This window comes from Molossus molossus, unplaced genomic scaffold (genome assembly GCF_014108415.1).
Source record: "Molossus molossus isolate mMolMol1 unplaced genomic scaffold, mMolMol1.p scaffold_m16_p_4, whole genome shotgun sequence".
Classification (NCBI taxonomy): Eukaryota; Metazoa; Chordata; class Mammalia; order Chiroptera; family Molossidae; genus Molossus; species Molossus molossus.
The window spans coordinates 109347034-109368718 of record NW_023425377.1 but is presented as its reverse complement, the minus strand read 5'-3'; the positions used below and the strand labels follow the sequence as shown (position 1 = coordinate 109368718).

General features: G+C 36.5%; 1 protein-coding gene across 1 annotated transcript in view; it reads right to left on the bottom strand.

The window, feature by feature from the left end:
• TTC29 (tetratricopeptide repeat domain 29) overlaps positions 1 to 21685 on the bottom strand; it is a 130781-nt gene that overhangs the window by 87072 nt on the left and 22024 nt on the right. Inside the window, exon 5 of the mRNA XM_036282283.1 lies at positions 1364 to 1587. Within this exon, the coding sequence (XP_036138176.1) occupies positions 1364 to 1587 (224 nt within the window). The remainder of the gene's footprint in view (positions 1 to 1363; positions 1588 to 21685) is intronic.

Here is a 21685-nt window from a genome sequence, read left to right as displayed (position 1 = left end):
GTGCTCTATTTTTAAAGTCAATTCTACAGTTAAATGCTTTTCGTAATACAAATAATCACCTCCTATCTACACTCTCTCTCTCTCTCTCTCTCTCCTCCTAGTTCACTTATGGTGGCGGTGGAAGAATTTTTGTGTATCTCATATTTGTAAGTCAGGTCACAATCTGATGAGAACTATGTATTGACTCTACTGTACAGGCTGAAAGATTTCTGCTAATTCCGATGCTGTTTCCACGGCCCCATCAATTCCCCCACCGTAGCATCAGGTAACAAAAAGTTGCCAAATATTTTTTCATAGAAAGGCCTGAAGTGAAATGCAGACATTGTCATGCTGGGGCCTGACTTCTCTTTTTGAATCCTATAGTATTTTCACACAAAATGTTTAAGAAAAGAATAATTTAGAACACCAAATTTATGTCAAATTCTAGAATTTCTTGTCTGTGATTATATAAAATGACTAATCTCTAATATGCACCTCAGAAATACTTATGGCAACAATATCAGTATTTTGGTAGAGATTAAAATATTTTCTTCAATACTTGAAACACAGTGACTTTCTGGAAAATTTTAGGACACAACAAAAGGAATTTGTTAGAAATGACGTGTTGAAGCCCAGGCCGGTTTGGCTCAGCGGTTAGAGCATTGGCCCGCAGACCAGAGAGTCCCGAGTTCGGTTTCCGCTAAGGGCACGTACTCTGGTTGCAGTTTGTCCCTGGCCTCGGTTGGGGTCGTGTGGGTGGCAACCACTTGATGTGTCTCTCTCATATCAGTGTTTCTCTCTCTCTCTTCCTCCCTCTCTCCCTCCCACTCTATCTGAAGATAGATGAAAAAATGTCCTTGGGTGAGGATAAAAAAAAAAAAGAAATGATATGATGAAATGTATACAATTAACCATTTTATTCATAATTGTGAATGTCAGCTTTTCATGTCTGCTCACTATTTAGTAATAAAAATTCTGAATGAAATCTATAGAATTTACTGATTAAACCTTCAAGTTAATATAAATTTGAGTATATAAATACTAGGAAATCAGTATAATTTTCAACTTGTAGTGCTCTTTCAAAGTATCTCCTAAGTGAAAGTCAATTATCAGATCATGTGTAAAGGAAAACTATGAAAAGATTTATAATTAATGATACAGAAGATTTGAATACACTGGAAAGTCCCAGAGATGTTTTGGGTGCTGTTCCTTGTCTCCCCTGGTTTAGAATGGCATCACCAGGATGCCCGTGTCTGGGCAGCCTGGTGATTCAGGTTTCCCTGTCATTTAGCCTATAGAGATGCTTAGTTGACTAGGTTGAACTGTGCTGCCTTAATGTTGGAAAGTCTTTCATGAAACAGTTTGGAATCTTCCCTCCACTTACCTTTCCTTTCAGCCACCTCGGCCCTGGTCAGGTAATAGTAGAAGTGGTCCAGCTTGTCAGGCTGCTCCTCCAGGGGTCTCTGCAGCCACAAGATGGACCTGACCTTCGCAGCCTCCCTCAGGGCGTCCCACTTCTCCATCAGAGAGAAGAGCTCGGTGAAGGACTTGTGATACCCGTCTCGCAGCATGTCCACACAGATGTTCTTCTTGTACGAGTTCCGGTAACTGGGAATGAGAATCAGAAATCAAAGTGTTATTTTAATTCTTGAAATCTGTGCAGTGTTCTTATCCAATCAGAATTAAAGGGTGAATCATGCTGCCCATTTTTTCCCTCAGTGAAAGCACTGAAAATTATCTTTGCCTCAAACACTTACAACTGAACAACTTCAGTTTAATGAAAGATGCCAGGAGCTATCGAAATACAGTAGTTTTAAGGAAATTACATTATAAATATATTAGTTCTAGAGCTAAGTTCTCTTTGATAAGGACAAATAAGCCAGTTGACTGATGTCTAAGTCTGTTCGAGCTGCTATAACAAAATACTACCGAGTAGCTTATAAACAAAAGAAATTTATTGTTCAGAGTTCTGGAGGCTAGAAGTGTGGTCGCCTTCTGGTAAGGCCCTCTTCTCGGTTCATGCTGGTGCCTTCATGCTGTGTTGTGTCCTCACACAGTGGAAGGAGCTAGGGATCTCTCTGGAGCCTCTTTTATGAGGTACTAACCCCATTCATGAGCTAAGCCCCTCCCAAAGGCCCCATTAACTAACACTTGGGGGATCAGGACTTACTTCAACATATAAATTTTGGGGGACATGAACATTCAGACCATAGCAATTGACAATCCAAAATTATTTCACATGCAAGTCTTTCACTAAAACAAAACAACCGATAAGCCAAGCAAAACATGTCACTTAATATCAAAGCAATGCACTCTGAAGTAAATGCTTTCAATGTATGTTATGGAGGCTCATTCATTCATTCATACAGAATATGTTTATTGAAATTTATTACTAAATACATTTTAAATGTATTTTTAAATTATTTTAAGTTTGGATTACATTAATGATTTGTTAGATTAATCTTTCACTGCTAACTTAATAATAAATCATAGGCAAGGAGATAAAGTGACAAGTGAATATTCTAATTATTTATGTAAAAAATAGCTGTTGAGTTTCCTACTAAGTTCCAGGCACTGTTCTAGCCCAAATCGGTTCAATGCCCTGGGGTATGTTTGCATTCTCGTGGGAGAACACAACCAACAAATAAATAAACAAATAATAAATAATTTCACTTGATGAAAATTACCATACAGGAAATAGACAGGGTTATAGAATAACAACTGCGTGGTAGCTATTGTTACTCTAAACAAGAAATTAGAGGCCAAACAATACAGATTTGTATTAGTTATTTTACATTCTTCTTTTTAAATAGCAGACAATTAAATATTTAGAACAACAGACTTGATACTATTTGCAATAAAAATTTCAGTGTGGCCCTGGCTGGTTTGGCTCCGTGGTTAGAGCATTGGTCTGTGGACCAAAGGGTCTCAGGTTCAATTCCAGTCTTAGAGCACGGACCTGGGTTGCAGGTTTGATTCCTGGCCACGGTCAGGGTCATGTGGGAGGCGGCCAGTCAAGGTCGATGTTTCTCTCCCTCCCTCCCTCTCTTTCACTCTCTCTAAAAATCAATGGAAAAATATCCTTGGGTGAAGATTAACCAAAAAACAAAAAATTTCAGTGTGGGTACTGGACGGGTAGCTCAGTTGGTTGGAGTGTCATCCTGTACACCAAAGGATTGTGGGTTCATTCCCAGTCAGGGCACATTCTCAGACTGTGGTTTCAATCCTTGGTCAGGGTGCAAACGGTAGGCAACTGACTGATGTTTTCCACATCAATGTTTCTCTCTCTCTCTAAACATCAATAAAAACATATCCTTGGGTATGGATTTTTTACAAAGTTCAGTGTGAAGTGGAAATAGCCTAGAATTAGTCAAAACATCTAAGGTCTGGCCCTGGCCAGTTGCTCAGTGGTTAGAACTTCGGCCCGTGGACCAGAGAGTCCCGGGCTCGGTTCCCGCTAAGGGCACATACCTCGGTTGCAGTTTGTCCCCAGCCCCATTTGGGGTCGTGTGGATGGCAACCAGTCAATGTGTCTCTCTCTTGCATCGATGTTTCTCTCTCCCTCCCTCTCTATGTGAAATGCAAAAAAAAAAAAATGTCCTTGGGTGAGGATAAAAAAAAAACATCTGAGGTCTGATTCAGAATTCTTGGTTCTATGAAATCTCCCTGACCTCATTTCTTCTCCTCTGTGAAATGTGTATATTAATATATGCTGTGCCTACATCACAAGATTCTTCTAAGAACCATATAAAAATATGGTTTTGAAAATGATCTGGGACACATGAAGTCCTGCCCTATGGGCTCTCAATCCTGGCCATGCAAGAGAGTCACCTGCAGAGTTTAAAAACAAAACAAAACAAAAATGCCCAGGCTCCATCTGCCAAGAATTTATTATTATTATTTTATTTCTCACCTGAGAATATGTTTTTATTAATTTTATTCTTTTTTAGAGAGAGAGAAACATCAATAGGTTGCCTCCCACACGTGCCCCAACTGGGGATGGAACCTACAACCTAGGTATGTGCTCTGACCAGGAATCGAACCCACAACTTTTTGGAATACGAGATGATGTTCCAACCAACTGGGCCACTCAGCCAGAGCAAGAACTTCTCAGTGAGTGGATCAGCTAAGGTATGAAACAAATACATGAAGAGCTGGTGAAAAGGACGGTGGAGAGAGAAACATTGTATAAAGGCAGGACCCAGATCCTGAAGAGACCTTAAAGTCATGCTAAGAAGTTTCGACTCCTGGCTGGGAGTGAGGTAGAGCCGTTGAAGGGACCGAGTCAGGGATATGACCCGATGAGATTGCATTTCAGAAAACTCTGCAAGGAGGGTCCAGCTGCACTGCACCTTCCCCCATCTGGCAGCCAGGCAGGGCACATGCTGTCACAGGACTGGTCCATAGAGGGAATAAGGAAACCACATTCCTAGGCCAAAAGCTGAAAAGCCACCATTTTGGATAAAACAAAACGAAACAAAAAAAATATTTAAAATGGGGAAGAGAGAAGAAATTACATATTTGCGTTTCTGCCCTGCAGTCATGGAGAGTACGGAGAAGCAGGAGATGCTGGGAGGGCCATGTCCTCTCTCCTCCCCTCCCCACAGTGCCAGCGGTCACAGGAAGGGGGCTGCCCACTGGGGACGGAAGGACAGCTATAACTGAGAATGAGGAGCACTGAGGAGCTACCGAAGGAGGCAGGTCAGTGTTACTTCCAGAGCTGACGGAAAAGGGTGGATGGAGAGCATCAGAGGTAGGCACCTGTACAGACCCCATGGACTGGGAGAGCACTCAACTACGAGTAACGTAGTTGCCTAACGTTGCCTTCGAAACCAGAGACTTCTCTTTCCCACAGCACAAGATGCCTAAAGGGATGCAGCTACTGGCCTTGGTGCAGCGGCCTGGCAAGTCCAAGGCTCGTGCCTCTGGGATTATTTTACTCTTTCCCTCGAGCTTGTCCCCTGCTGGTCACTGCAGGGCTACTCCAGAGCCACATGATCATTTCCACCTTCAAGGCAAGAAATAAAGGGGAGAATGGGGCTGAATTTAGGCATGAATTGGCTCAGAGGAAAAGGACAAGACCTGGAATGCTTAAAGGGGTCTAGGTAGCGGCTGTGTCTTTCCTATTATTGGGAAAAAGAGAAACATTTCTGCAACTACTAGCAGATGTCTACTTTGGTGCCACTGGCCACAAACCTGTCACGGGGCCACCCTGGCTCTAAGGAGACTAGAAAAACAAATGTCCTGCCGGTTCTAGAGCATCTTGCTACTCTAAACAAAACCAGAGTTACGCTGGCAAAGAAGGGAGAAATGGATCATAGACGAGCAAAGGCAGTGTCTGTCGCCAGGCCCTCGGTCCAGATCTGAAAGTCGGTGCTGATGAAGCCACATTCTCGGGGCTGCCACATAAAACCGGGCAGGGTGCCCAGGTGAACGGAAAGTCCTACCGGGGAACTGGAGGACAGAAGGGGGATAAATAGAAGTAGGTGGATTCAACACATGGTTAGGAGATAAAAATATTGATTACTTGATCAATTAGTGAATGTTGGGGGTGATGAAAGGGAGGAGCTGGGGTGAAACTGGGGTTTTAGAGTGGGTCATTGTCAATTTGCTAAAGAGGGGAACACAGAAAGATTAACAATTTTGGGGAAAGATAATGAATTTGGGTTCAGATAACGAGTTTGAGGAGCCTAAAAGGACATCCAAGTGGTACCCCCAAAAGACAGTTTTGGGGTGGTATAGGAGGTCTGTGAGGACAAGGTGCTGGAAATCCAACCCTGCTTCAATCAGTGACATTTCTGTAGGTTTATGCCTCGGCTGCCAAGATGTTTTCCTATGAGTGAGGAGAGCATTTTGGAGCAGAAATAAAGGATATTATAAATAAAAGTGAGACTATTGATTTTAAACAATAAAAATAAACACTGGATAGGAGGCCATCTCATTTCTAATCCCAGCTGGGACAGAAATGCATAAAACCACTCCCTGAGCCTTACTTCGTCCCCTGGAAGGGGAGGCTGACTTGGTTGGGTTGGGTCCGACCAGCACTGCAAAATACAGTTAGAACTGGCTGGTCCCACACTGTGTCCTCTTGGTTGGACTTGACTTCTAAGTCTCCCTAGCCACAGGTGTGTCTGTGACCCAAATTAAGCCACTGGCCTCTCCCAGGATTCTGAATCTTGAGGGAAGAAACACAAAAGTGTAGAAGGCTGTTGGAGCTCAAGCAGCCTGGCATGGACACACCCACAGGAGTCTCGAGTAGGTCTTGCCGCCTGGACCCCTTCAAGCGTTCCAGGTCTTGTCCTTTTCCTCTGAGCCAATTCTCCCCTAAATTCAGCTAGTTCCCTAATATCCTGCCAATAAAATCATTTCCACTTTATTTAGTCAGAATCAGTTTCTGCTATCTCTGACCAAAGAACACAAAACTGGTTTAGAAGGGACTGGACTACACTTGTTTCCAAAACAGCGTTCAGCCTCAAAACACCCACAATATAACTAACGGCAATTTTTAAAATTTCAAGTACATTTTTAAAATAGACCATTCTTTGCAGAGCAGATATCAAATAGGACTGTATTTTAAAATGCATATATCTATTTTATACACACATATGTGTATACACATGTAAATGTGTCACTGTTTAAGCCTCATTACTAATATTTGACAGCAAGAAAGAGCAATTATAGTGATATGCTAAATAGGTTCCTATTTAAACCTTTATGGTTAATGCAAATAATTTCTTTTAACTGCAATAATTTCCATTTATTACAACAAACCAGGTATCTTAAAATAAAAATATGTCAATCTCCACCATTATATTATATTTGGATTTCTCAGGTTTTATATTTCGTAACAGAGAATCATAGCCAAAGTTCACTTGCTTTATGGAAAGGAATTTTTAAAGACTACAAATAGAAATATAAACGGAATGCAAATTCATTATTTTATTTCAGTTGGACACAAAGTGATTAGTCTCTGGTATCATTTACACACTGAAACAAATCTCAGTCTAAATTAAAATATGGCCTTTCTAAATACCAGGAGAAGAAAACTCTCCTCGACCTGAAGTCACTGTACTGGGTGAAAATGGAGAATTCTGGAAAAATATATGGAGAGATTTGATAACGTGGAATCTGGGAAGAGTTGTCCCGACAGACGACATGCCCTTCATGGGAGCCGAAGTCGCGCCGTGCGCCGAGGTGCTGGACATCCGTCAATCGACCCCTAAGGAAGCCGGTGCGGCCGCAGACACCGAGGCTGCCCTGGGCTGAGGGAGGCAGCGGAGCAGAGTGGACGCAAGAATGAAGCGGGCACGCATTTCATATGGATGATATTACTATTCAAAGGCCTTATTCAACAGAGATTATATATAAGTATTCTGAATTTACATCAGAATTTCCCTAAAAAATTCGAAGACGGAAACCATCTGTGGACTGACAGAAAGTGGAGCTGCTCCGACCCAGGCCCCAGCAGCCAGACGTGCGGAGCCTCGGGAGACAGGGGCTCTCTGCGAGACAGCCACACAGGCGGCGTGTCCTTGCTTCGATTCTGCCGGAACCGTTTGGAATAGCCACTATTTACAGAGCACCTCTGATGTGTCAGACACTGTGCAAACATTATTTCTAACATAAAATAACGCTATAAAGTACTGCTTCTATTTTAACAGGTGAAAACAAACAAAAACCCCTGTGGTTGTGACTTGCCAAAAGCAGTACGAATTGGTAAGTGGCAGAGTCGGAATTCACACCCAGGTTTTTCAGACCAGAAATTCTGAAGTTTTCCACTTTACACTGCCTCTATTCAAATGTTGATTTTTCTTCTCCTCCTCCTCCCGCACACAACTTTGTTTATTTGCATTGATTGGTTAGGAATTTGACATAACTGGACAAATACAATGTAACTCCAATTTGAAAGTCATTGTTTTGATCCTGCTGGGTTGGGGGAAATGATAGGTGTCATTCTACGACTTTCCCAGAGAATCCCCTTCCTTAAAATGAGGGAGCCGATGGCCAACATCATCCGTACAAAGCCAATTAAATAGGTGTGGTTCCCACTCAAGGCTGTAAAATCTAACAGGAAAAACACTGAGCGAGACAAACATATAAAAGGATTAAAAGCACATACTTCTTTCTACACATATGAAAAGCATGATTAAATGGAATAAATAGATATGACAACTTATTTTATTCTCTATGTACTTACAGGTATTTATACTAGTTATTAGAGCTTCAAAGTCAAAATGCATTATCAACTATTCTATTATAGAATTAATATATTTAACATATTTTCTTCATAACATTAGCTGAAATACTGTATCAAGGTGAAACTCCACATTCAGTAAAATATTTCAAAAGCAAATCAATAAAAAAACCCATACTTTAAAAAAAATCATAAAAATTTTATTTAATCTGACAAAGATAAACTCAAAAGATATGCAATATCTAATCAAAAGCCAAGATAATACTTTTATTCCATTAAATTAATATTTATAAGTCACTAGTGGGTTATCTTTGTGACAGTGATAACAGTCTTACATTCATATTGTAGGGATAAATGTTATTGGAATCACCTACGGGATAATTACATTGACTCTGAAATTAATACTTAAATAGCTTCAGTTAATATAATTTCCATGGAATAAAGTCACTATTCTTAGACATACTTTTCAGTGTAGGTATATATTATGTATAATTAGAATGGGTGAAAAACCTATTTTTCACACACACACTGATAAAAATCATATAAATTATTTGGGTGTGTTTTATAATTTTTTGTGAAAAGGACAATTTCCTTCCCCAAAAAAGTTAAAGCAAAGATACAGCCTTTCCCAGCATTTAGAGAGAAGTTAGAAAGAAAGAAAATTAACTAAGTTTGAAATGACATAACTTTAAAAGCATATAGAATGATTTCACAGTAAAAACTGAAAGCATTTTTTAAAATTTTACACATTTAAGTTTTTAACAATGATTAGTAATAGTGTTGATCAATACTGATTAAGAATTACACTACCATCACTCATACATATTTTTGTGCAATAACCACTAGAGTGTTGAGCTTTTTAAGACCTTTAATTTATTTTCCATATACTTCAAAATATAGCAAGAAAAAAAAGTTTCAATATAAAAAAGTCTTTTCAAATTTAAAGGATTGTCAATGAGTTGACTGGTCTCTGGGGGCATCTACTGGAAATTTAGCAAACTGCAGTCACATCATGTAAATTTGATAACTTGCATTATCCATCTTAATACAGATATTATTTTAATTGATATGCAAATAAGGTGACACTCAAAGAAGATAAATGTAAAGTTATGCATGGCATTCTATCTCATCCATCTGGAACAGCAAAACATGTAGCTGTCTATGAGATCAGTTAATATACTCAACTCTTACAAATGTAAATAGGGCAGATAGCATATCACTGATGAACAGCTTTCAAACCCTTCAGTTCTCATGTTTGGAACATTTTCAAATATATTTTAGAGAAAAACATTCACACTCTTAATGAGGCATTTTATTAATCAAAATTTAATATATATAAAAACTTAAAATTAGGATGATCTCTCTAAAAAAATTCCTTTTGCAGCTCAGTATCCATAAATCATAAATAACCTGATGACCACTGCTTATTTTCTATATGACTTAATTTAACTATTTAGAGGTTAATATCTCAAAAAGTAGAATTTGTTATACTTGGGAACAAAGAATCTATCTTTTACTATAATTAATTATAATTAGACTTAGTCATTAAAATAAACATTATTAACCTCTCCAAAATATTTCAGTAGAACATCCTTAAAGAAAAATGAACATATAATGAACATAATGTAATCACTGCAATTTATTTATAGTTTTAACATATATTTCAATAAACAAAATAACTCATAATATTATTGGAGTTATGATTAATCATGTAATAGGAATTTTAACATTACTGCCATTATAACAATCTTGATTTTCTTTATGAAATTTTAATCTTGTCTTTAAGAGAAAAAAAAGAATAATTTTAAAAGTATATCTATTGTGCTTTACTTATATTGTACCATAATTTACTTCATATATTGCTATAATTTAATCTAAAATCCTCCCAATAAAGGTCAACATATAAAACATTTTAGTTCATTCAAAATAACAAAAACAAAAACCATTAATGCATGTACTAGTTTATACTGTCCCCGGAAATTTTATTAGAATCACTACCCAAATAAATGGTAATCTGAAAAAACCAATCAACATTAAAATGTTATCAGCAAATCAGAATATAAGTATTAATGCAACAGTGTTTTGGTTTCAGTTTAGAGTCAGATTTATTTTAGATAGCTGGACTTATTTAATAACTTAAAAATAAATAAAATCCACCCCCTAAGAGTTAATGGAATAGAATGTTTTGTGATTTTCTAAACAATTAGAAGTTTAGAGGACATTGTTACATAAACAAGTTTTGCTTTATATTTTTGGAAAATATAAATTTGCATCTATTGATAAAGTTAAAAAACGTGGTCAGACTTTCAGCTTTTAAAAAGTATTACAATTGAAAAATCCTATTTGAAAAAAACTATTTAATCCAAATCAACCTTTAATTCCTTTTTAAAGAAAAATCTAATATTAATAATAATAACTAAGAAACTTTACTCCATAGTATTTTGTAAATGGGACTATTACTAATATGATTCTTTCAACAAAAAATAAAATATTAAAAAATTTGATCAGCAAAGAATTCTCTCAATAGCACAATAAGAATTCACTTCAACCTGGGTGATTATGTTTTAGGATATACAGAATATTCATGTAGAATGGAACAAAGATTATTTCTCAGATTCAATTATGTTAAACTGATATTTAGCAAAAAGGTAGTAACTTTTTATGAGATCAGTAAATGTTCATCAATCAAATAGAATTTTTGTTGGTAATTCTTACCTGATATCACAGGAAAGTTATAGTTATTTAGCAGACAAACTACAATCATTACAGTAGCTTTAAATAATTCTCTTAACATAAAGGCAATTTTTTCATGTACATATCCTGTTAAAAATGGTTTACTCAAGTGATTCCCATTCAATCAAATATTTGAAGTACAGCGATTGTAATCAATCAGAAATGAATGAACTATTTACCAGTCAATATAAAGTATTACCAAAATATTTACCCATGTAGCTGTCACACACATTTTCTTTACTGAAAGATTTTCTTTACTAAAAAATCTGAAACTTACCCACATTAAGAAAATGTTTTCTGTAGTTTAGTGAAAAAGCACTGGAAGAATGCTTCTTATGAGGCCGATTACACATAAAATCATTATTATTTTTTATTATTAAAGTCTTATTACTTGCAAACTCCCTGGAGAAATTCACATTTTTTTTTTTTTACAAAAGAAGTTTTAAGACAAAGATTATACATGGAAAGGCATGAAATGAATGTCATTGTTTAAAAAGAAGTTTCAGTGAAAGAATTTTCAAGCCAGAAGTACCACAGCAGAGTCCAAACACATTTGGCTAAACGAGGCAATTGTATTGATTGTTGGGGGGGGGGGGGTGTATTTTTGTTTTTTCAATTTCTACTATAGGAAAATAATTATATAACCAATTTAATTTATTGGTTAAGTAACAATATAACCAATTTATATTGTTACTTAACCAATAAATATAAACTTGAAAATAATCTAAGTGTTTGGATAGCGTTATAATTATAAAAAAAGAAATCTGAATAACAATTCTGTTATGTTCTGCATCGTAATATGAGAGTAAACAAGAAAAAAAGGAGAAAAACCAAAAATAAGCTTTATCCTATATGACTACAAACAATGGACTACAAACATGGTAATGCTGGCTACCATCTCCATATTTTTATGTAAATTAGTATTTATAATTTTTAATTAACATAAAACTCTATACACTATGTCACTGTGTTTTTTAAAACATAAGTCTATGATTGCGATCCAAATTTTTTAATCTTTTAGGAAAATTCCTCTCAAATAATGTCATGTAATATTTTTCCGTTCAGTTCTTTATCACTACATCTTTATAAATAAAAGAACTATTAACTTTCCATATAAATTGAGTGAAACATCAAACTTTTAGTAAAAATGTAAGGCTGGAGACTATAAAAACAAAACTTAGTAAAAACAACAAGTTGCACTAAAAAGAAAACTTCAGCTCACTGTGCTCTTTTCTTACTAAAGTGTGTCATACATTTTATCTTTTCAAGAGTTTGACGAGTTTTGCAAGTAAAATTCTGTTTCCTCTACACTTGCTAATAGTCATGAGAATCTGTAGTTTGCACCTTCCCATTAAAAATGTATTGTATTTTTTTGAAATTATTCACCCCGCCTTTTATCCAGATCATGTCTTTGAAAGGAGGAAGTAGATAATAAATGGAATAATTCATGATTTCCCATTAAATATGAAACTTTCTTTTGCAGAGTTTAGAAAATGAAGTTCTACATAATGTACAAAAGTTGATTAGAACTTTTTTAACCTTTTCAAGAAAAACCTTTCACATTAAACAACTGCATGAAGAGCTTTCTTTGGAAAAAGTAAACCGATCAATTCCTTACACCTTTAGCTTTATCACATGCATTCTAATTTTGCTCCTTCCAACATAGTTCCTTATGATACTTAAGTAGTTATTCAAATGATGGCAAGAAAAATAGCTTACATGGTGCTATAAACATATGAAGTAGCTAAGAAACATAAACTGGTTTAATTTACAAAGGGAAAAATCATGTAAATTAAAAAATGAAAATAAAATATCATTCATGCTCTTTTTAGTAATGTAATGGATGACAGTGTAAGAGTAAATAACAAAACCTGCAGTTATAATTCTCTTATTATAACATTTCTTCTAGTGTGGGTAACAATATTCTGTCATAAGAAAAAAATATATACCTATATAGACTTATCTTTACAAACTACCCATTAGTATTCTGCTAACTATATTCTTTTTATTTTGGGGGGGGGGTAAAATAAAAACTAAATCAAATCATTGCTAGGCTCATTCCAGCTGTATTATTTTATATTTCTTGATAAGTAAATTTAGCTGAAGAGAAATGTCAAGTTCTGACTATTTTAGGGTAGCAGGTGACCTCATTTCTTTGGGTTTATAAGTTTCTATTGTGGAATAGTTCATTTTTTCACTAAACGCATTTTAATTTTCCCCATATCAAAAATACATTAAGAATACATTTTCCCCTTTCAAACCTGAATGCTTACAAGCTGACTACCATATTGTTAGCCGTGTGAAGAGACCTCATACTGTATGCTCTTGAACGCCCATAACAAAGGAGGGCTGTGTTGTACATATGAAGAGTGAGGCCGGCATTTCTCACAGGCTATATGCACATATTGATCAAACTTCCAGAACATATATTTCGTTTCTCATTTAGTAAAGACTAAATTAATAAACACAAAAAAATCAATCATGTTGATGCTTTGGTTTGACAATATCTGTATATAATTATCTTCTTTTTCTGAATGTTGTATTAATTTTAGTGCAGCTATCTCAAAATTTAGAAAATTCTTACTTATAACTGAGAGCATCAGGTATATCAAACCAGAAATGTGCATAGAGAAGAGTATTATAAGAGAAAATAAAAGAGCCTTGAATTCAAAATTTCAGGAAATAGTGAAAAATAGATATATGTAGAGATTATAACTTCTTGGAGACAGAGAACATGACATTTGTTTCTTTTGTATTTTCATATAATAGTGCAAATGCCAACAAAAAGAAAGCTTGCATAATTTGATTAATATAAAACAAAACTGAATAGATAACAAAATTAAAGGGGTATATAAATATCAGTGATTCATAAATATATTGATTTTCTGAGAAATACAGCAGTTAGGAAGCAATACACCTAATAACAGCTTCAAGATACATAAAAATTTCAGAATAAGGAGAAATTTATTTTAATGCTTTTTCCCACGCTGAGATCACAAATAAAATAAAGGTTAAAAAGTCTTGAATAGCCCTGGTCCGTGTGGCTCAGTTAGTTGAAGTAACGTCCTGTGCACGGAAAGGTAGTGGGTTCGATTTCTGGGCAGGGCATGTACTTGAGGCAACCGGTCAAGTTTCTCTCTCACTTCTTTCTCTCTCTCTCTCTCTTTCTCTCTCTTACCTTTCCTCTCTCTCTAAAAAAATCAATAAAAATCATATCCTTGGGTGAGGGAAAAAAATATATATATATAAGTTTTAAATAACAACTGTAGAGCTTGACTAAAATAACAGGCTCAATATAATTATTAGATCCTGATAGAGCTTTCCATATAGAACTACCTACAAAATAAGTAGAAAATGTATATTTATTTTTCAAAAATACAAGAAATATTTATAGAAATTGACCATGTACTGGACACACTGGAAGTTTCATGAACTGATATCACATGTGGCTCATTTACTGAGCACAAGAAAAAATCCACTTCACAATCCTGAATCCTTGCTTAAAAAAAAAATCACAAGAAAGAACTATTCACCTGAAAATTTACAAATATATTTCTAATTTATTTATTGCCTAACGAGGAAAGCACCATAGAAATTTTCATGTACTTAGAACTGAAAAAATAAAAACTAAATATCAAATCCTGGGAGAACAAGTCATCATGGCACTCAATTTAAATATATTTCTTAGAAAACAAGAACAACTGGGACAAGTGAAGAAGCTAGCTTTCAACTCAGGATGGTAGAAAGCAAAATCTTAAGAAAATAAACAATGACATGAAGTCAAATAAACTATGGGGAAGAAAATAGTAAAGGTAAATGCACAATGAATAAATGAGAACCAAAAGGTTGACCTATAAAACAAAATAACTAGTTATGTGAAAAAAATCTTTGCATGATCAAAAACAAACAAATAAAAAAGCAGATAAGTCAGCAGATATGAAAAAGGAAACACAGAAGTATAATTATTTGGCTAACTTTTATGTTATGCTTACGGCATGCTGTTCTCAACACTTTATATGTATTATTTTTATTTAACCCTATAACATTTTTTATAACAGGTATTTTTTTTTACAATACAATTGGCATAGAGTTTAATTAACAAATCAAAGATCATACACCTTGTGAATGGTGAAGCAGAAATTACAGTGTCAGCAGCCTAATTCTAGAGCTTATGTTACTAGCCACCATTGTCTTCATACTACCTCCAAGACATACAGACTATTTCTATAAATATGGAAGAGATTAAACGTGAAAATATCATGCTAAACTTTATCACAACAAATTTAAAAATCTACATTAAATTGGCACTAATTAAAAAGAATATGAAATTATTCATTATCAAAATTGACTAGAAAAGACTTAGAAGATCAATTACAATAGAAAATCTCTCTTCCCTCTCATCCTTCTCTCACCAAAGAGCAAAACTTTGGTTTTACAGGGAAGTTCTACCAAACTTTTAATAAGTAACAGATTCTCATCTTATCCAAAATGTTCCAGTGACATAATTGCCCTGGCTGATGTGGCTCAGTAGGTTGAGTTTCTGCTTCTGCACTGAGAGGTTGAGGGGTCACTGGTTCAGTTCCCGGTCAGGGCATATGCCTGGGTTTCAGGCTCAATCCCCAGTAGGGGGCATGCAGGAGGCAGCCAATAGATGTTTCTCTCTCTCCCTTCCTCTCTCTAAAATCAATAAAAAACATGTTTTAAAATTTTTTCCAGAGTATATAAAAAGATGAAAAATTATTTAGTTCATCTTACAAAATCCTACAAGACTAGCAACAGAAAATTATGAATCAATATTATAATTTAGATGCAAAAATCCCCCACCACCCACTAACTACTAAAAGAATTCATAGCAAACTAAAACCATAATGAAGAAGTAGAGTTTATCCCTAAACTCCAAGAATGGTTCAAAATTAAACAATCTAGTAAATTTATGATAATCTCAGTAGAGGCTAAAAATTATTTAGTAAAGTTTTAAATTATTATTAGGATAAGTGAAAATTAAAAAATGAATTCTTTACCTTGGTAATGTGTATTTATTAAAACCTATAGTACCCTGGCCAGTTTTGCTCAGCAATTAGAGCGTCGGCCTGAGGACCAGAGAGACCCGGGTTCGGTTCCTGCTAAGGCATGTACCTCGGTTGCAATTTGTCCCCGGCCCTGGTTGGGGTTGTGTGGGTGGTAACCAGTCGATGTGTCTCTCTCACATCAATGTTTCTCTCTGTCTCTTCCTACCTCTTTCCCTCCTGCTCTATCTGATGATAAATGCCAAAAACAAAAAACAAAAAAAACCTATAGCAAAAAGCTTGATGTTTTATGGTGCATCAGAATTATTTGCACTAGAGTCAGGGATGTGAAGGAATGCCTACAATCCCTGCTATTATTTAACACTATTTATTCACTGTTAACTGGAGGGTCTTGTCAATGTGGGATTCAAAATTTTGATTCCAAATCTCCTAAAATAACATAAATTTAAGTCAATCCTATAAAAATCTCATATTTTTCTGACTCTTGACAAGGTAATTCTAAAATTCATGTGAAACAGTTCACAAGAAAATTCTGATCATTTGGAACAAAGAGGGAAACTGTGTGCCAGATATAAAAATATATGTTAACTATATCAATAAAATGAATTGTGGCATTGACACAAAAAAAGGCAAATAAATCTATGAAACAGAATACACACACACACTTGGGAATTTGGTATTTAATAAAAGTGGCATTTCTATTCAGGGGAAAATTTGGGGAACAACTGATCTATTTGCAAATATAGTTGGTTTTAATTTTTAGTTTTAAAATAATTTTTATTTTTCAATTATAGCTGATATACAATATTATATTAGTTTCAGGTGTACACCCCAGTGATTAGACATTATAAAACTTATTATGTGGTCATCCTGAAAAATCTCATACCCATCTGACACCATACATAGTTATTAGAATATTACTGACTACATTCCCTATGTTGTACTTTAAACCCCCATGACTACACTATAACTACTAATGTGTACTTCTAATTCCATTCACCTTTTCACAACCCCCCCAAACCCCTCCCATCTGGCTATCATCAAAATGTTCTCTGTATCTATGAGTCTGTGTCTGTTCTGCTTGTTTATTTTTATTTCTGGATTTAATTATTGATAGATGTGTATTTGTTACCATTTTATTGTTCATATTTTTTATCTTTTCTTCTTCTTTTTTATTTTTTTATCCTCACCCAAGGACATTTTTGCATTTATCTTCAGATAGAGCGGGAGGGAGGGAGGGGGGGAAGAGAGAGAAACATCGATGTGAGAGAGAGACATTGACTGGCTGCCACTCACACAACCCCAACTGGGGCAGGGGACAAACTGCAACCGAGGTACATGCCCTTAGCGGAAACCCAACCTGGGACTCTCTAGTCCGAGGGCCGATGCTCTAACTGCTGAGCCAAACTGGTCAGGGCCTTTTTCTTCTTCTTAAAAAAGACCCTTTAAATTTTCATGTAATACTGGTTTGGAGGTGATGAACTCTTTTAGCTCTTTCTTGTCTGGGAAGCTCTTTATCTGACCTTCAATTCTAAGTGCTAGCTTTGCTGGGTAATCTTGGTGGTAGGTGTTTGCTTTTGATCATTTGAATATTTCTTGCCACTCCCTTCTGGCCTGCAAAGTTTCTGTTGACAAATCAACTGACAGTTTTATGGGAGCTCCCTTGTAGGTAACTTACTGCTTTTCTCTTGCTGCTTTTAAGATTCTCACTTTTTCTATAACCTTTGCCATTTTAATTATGATGTGTCTAGGTGTGGGCCTCTTTAGATTCATCTTGTTTGGAGCTCTCTGGGCTTCCTGGACTTGTATGTCTATTTCTTTTACCAGATAAGGGAAGTTTTCTGTCATTATTTTTCCAAATAGGTTTTCAATTTCTTGCTTCCTCTCTTCTCCTTCCAGCATCCCCATAATGCAAACGTTGGTACACTTGAAGTTGTCCCAGAGTTTCTTTACACTATCTTCATGTTTTTGAATTCTTTCTTTTTTGCTGCTCTGATTGGGTTTTTTTTGTTTGTTTGTTTCCTCATATTCCAAATCTTTTATTTGGTTCTCAGTGTCCTCTACTCTACTGTTGATTCTCTATTATTATCCTTCTTTTCAATTAGTGTATCCTTTATTTCTGACTGGTCCTTTTTTATGTTGTTGATGTTCTCATTAAGTTCCTTGAGCATCCTAATAACCATTGTTTTGAATTCTGTATCTGATAGTTTGGTTGCTTCCATTTCATTTAGTTCTTTTTCTGGAGACTTCTCCTGTTCTTTCATGTGTGACGTGTTTCCTTGTTTCTGCATTTTGGCTGCTTCCTTGTGTTTGTTTCTATGTATTAGTAAAATTGCTATGTCTCCCATACTTGGTAGAGTGGCCTTGTGTAGCAGGTTTCCCATAGAGCCCTGTGGCTCAGCCTCCCCAGTCACCTGAGCCCCTGTATGGACTGTGTGCACTGTCCTGTTGTAGTTGAGACTTGATTGTTGTTGGCATCACTGGGAGGGACTGACCTCCAAGCCATTCAGCTGTGACTACAGGCAAAGAGCTGCTGTGTAGGAGCCAACCCTGTGGAGCAGGACTTGCTTCAGTAGGGCTTTGGCACTCACCAAGTCCATCCCTTGAGTGTGTTGCTAATGGAGGTGGTAGAGTTGTAATCTGACCACTGGATGCATTGGTTTGGACCTTCTCGGAAGGGCAGAGTCAGCCACTGCTTGTGCCCTACCTGGGGCCACCCAGCATGGGCTACAGAGTGATCTTCAGATGGCTGCTACTTGTGTTGGATATGGAGGTGCCCAGGAGAGACCAAACTGTGAGCCAAAGAAGGCAGTTGCTAATGCTGGGCCTGAGGTCACTTATTGAGAGGTATGGGCCCCAAGACAGGCCATTTATATGGAAAAGGCTTTGGAAATAGCTTGGATGAGCCTGCAGGTTGGGTGGGGCGGGTTCTCAGGGTATCATCAGGGTGGGGTGAAGAATGTGAGCCAAGTTAATGGAGACTCAGATATGGTGCCTGTCAGCTCTGTGGTGGCAGGGCTCAGCACTATTTTCTGGGAGAAATTTGCCCCCACCCCAGTTCTTGCCCTGATGCCAGAAAAGTTAGTTCCTGGTTCCTTTCTAGCTGCTGTCCCAGTGCTGGAGCTCAGAGGGAGTGAGTCCAAGTAAATCCATGTGCGGGCCCTTTAAGAAGAACTGCCTGGGACTCCGCAAGCCTCTGTGTCACTCAGCCACAATCCCCACTGGTTTTTACAGCCTGCAGATACTGGGACTTCTCTTCCCTGCAATGGAACCCTGGGCTGAAGGGCCTGGTGTGGGGCTGGGACTCCTTGCTCCTCAGGGGTTCCTCCACGGCCAAGATATCCCTCCCGATTAAAAACTGCCACACGTGGGTGTGGGATCAGCCCACTACGCGCCTATGCCCCACTACCAATCTTGATGTGGCTTCTTCCTTAATTCCCTAGTTGTAGGACTTCTGTCAGCCAGGTATCAGGCAGTTCTGAACAACGGTTGTTCTGTAATTTAGTTGTAATTTTGATGTAGTTGTGGGAGGAGGTGAGTACCACTTTAACCTATGCTGCCATCTTGACCCCCACAAAGTCTACATTAATTTTTATATTATTATTTTATCTAATTTAGATTGATAGTATATGTTATATTACCTATCTACATTTAATAGAACATTTAAATGATACACTTAAATTTCAATTTCCTGATCATCTCCTTAACTTTTATACAGTATATGTGATATATATATTAAACCTTTTTTCTAAGAACTTTCAGGTGCGTAATCACACCGTTTGTTAAAGCAACTTTGCAGACATTTATTCTGGACTCAGGTACTTTCTTAGATCCCATAACCTCCTCTTCTTGAATTCTGTTTTCTTCCCCCTAGACGTTAAAGTAACAATTTGGGGGCAGGGGTGAAAGGTCCAGAAAGACTGCATGGAAAGAGATGTTTCTCAGTCCTCAAATGATCTGAAAGAATTTTTATTTTGCCTTCAGTTTTCATTAATAGTTTATCTGGAAATGAAATTCTAATTGAAAATATTTTTTTTTGCATATTTTGAATGTATCCTTCCTTTTTCTTCCACAGCCAAGTGCTATTACTGACAACTGTGATGATAATCTGAGCTTTATTTCTTGATGACAGTGTTTGCCCTAAGTGGGTTTTCAATTTTGGGGGGTTGGGGTGGTATCTTTCTGGTTACTTGGTAGTCTTTTTCAGCCTAAAGATCTTGTGTTTTTCCAGTCTAAGAGGTCTATGTCTATATCAATATGTATGTGTGGGTGTGTGTATATATATATATATATATGTATGTCTATGACTATGTCTATCTATGTCTATGCCTATAGCTATGTCTGTGCCTGTGCCTATGCCTAAGCCAATGTCTATGCCTATGCCAATGCCTACGTCTATAGCTATGTCTATGTCTATGCCTATGTCTGCCTATGCCTATGCCTATGCCTATGTCTATAGCTATGTCTATGCCTATGTCTGTCTATGCCTATGCCTATGCCTACATCTATAGCTATGTCTATGCCTATGTCTGTCTATGCCTATGCTTAAGTCTATAGCTATATCTATGTCTATTCCTATGCCAGATATTTTCCTGCTATTATTTCTTATTTAATTCCACTGTTGTAAGAGAAAATAATTTGTAGGCTGTAAATCCTTTTATGAATATTGGAATTTGTTTTATGGCTCAGAATATAATCTCATTTGATGAATGTTCCATATGTACTTGAAAATAATGTGTATGTTGATGTTGTAGAATGTTCTGTAAATGTCTATTATTTAAGTTGATCAGTGGTATTGTTCAAGTCTTCAATATTCTTACTAATTTTTCTACCAACTATTGATACAGCAGTGTTAAAATCTACAATTATAATAGTGGACTTGTCTGTTTCTCCTCTTTTTATCTGTTTTTATTGATTGTATTTTGAAGTCTGTCCTTAGGAACACAAATATTTAGGATTACATCTTTTTGATGAACCAACTCTTTTTATCATTATGAAATGTCAATTTTTATCCCTGATAATATTCCAACAGCTTTCTGAAAATGTATCTCTGAAAATCTTGGAAGCTCTCATTTTTCTTCCCTTATTTCTCATTATGTTAAGACATTACTATCTTTTGTCATTTCAAATATAAGAACAAAATGTGCTTAGCCATCCCTTTTGATCTTGATCTTTAAGTGGTAAACAACAACAACACACTAACCTAAGACAATTCCCTCTCCAGTAATCCATTTCTTTGGCTGCTCTGGTTGTAGGATAAGAGATTGTTCCAGACAAGCTGAGGGGGAGTTTATGGAAGCCTAAATCAGGATTACAGAGCGACTGGGTCCTCAAGGTGAACCCAGAGGGAGCTTCCAGATTCACAGTAGTAATGGGAGTTCAGGAGGAGTCTGGACATCTGACCTCTGATGTATGTCTCATCCATTTTCTGTCTAGCTGATTCCTTCCTTCCTCTCTGTGAATCATTTTTCCCCTATCTTATTGCTTCTGCTTATTTATCACACTTAACCTCTCTATGCTTTGGTCTCTGGGAATAGTATCAGCTCTTCACAGAATAACTGTAAGGATGGCTTAAAACAGACCAGCTCGCAGGATTCATTTATCTTACCCACTACTATCTTGATTGAAATAAAACCTAGATAAGAGATGTAATATTTATGACAAGCTAAATATCCATTTTATTGTTTATTTTAGATATGCAAAGTTATATTACGTTGCTCCTTTTCTCTTATAGAATGCCATGTGATAACTT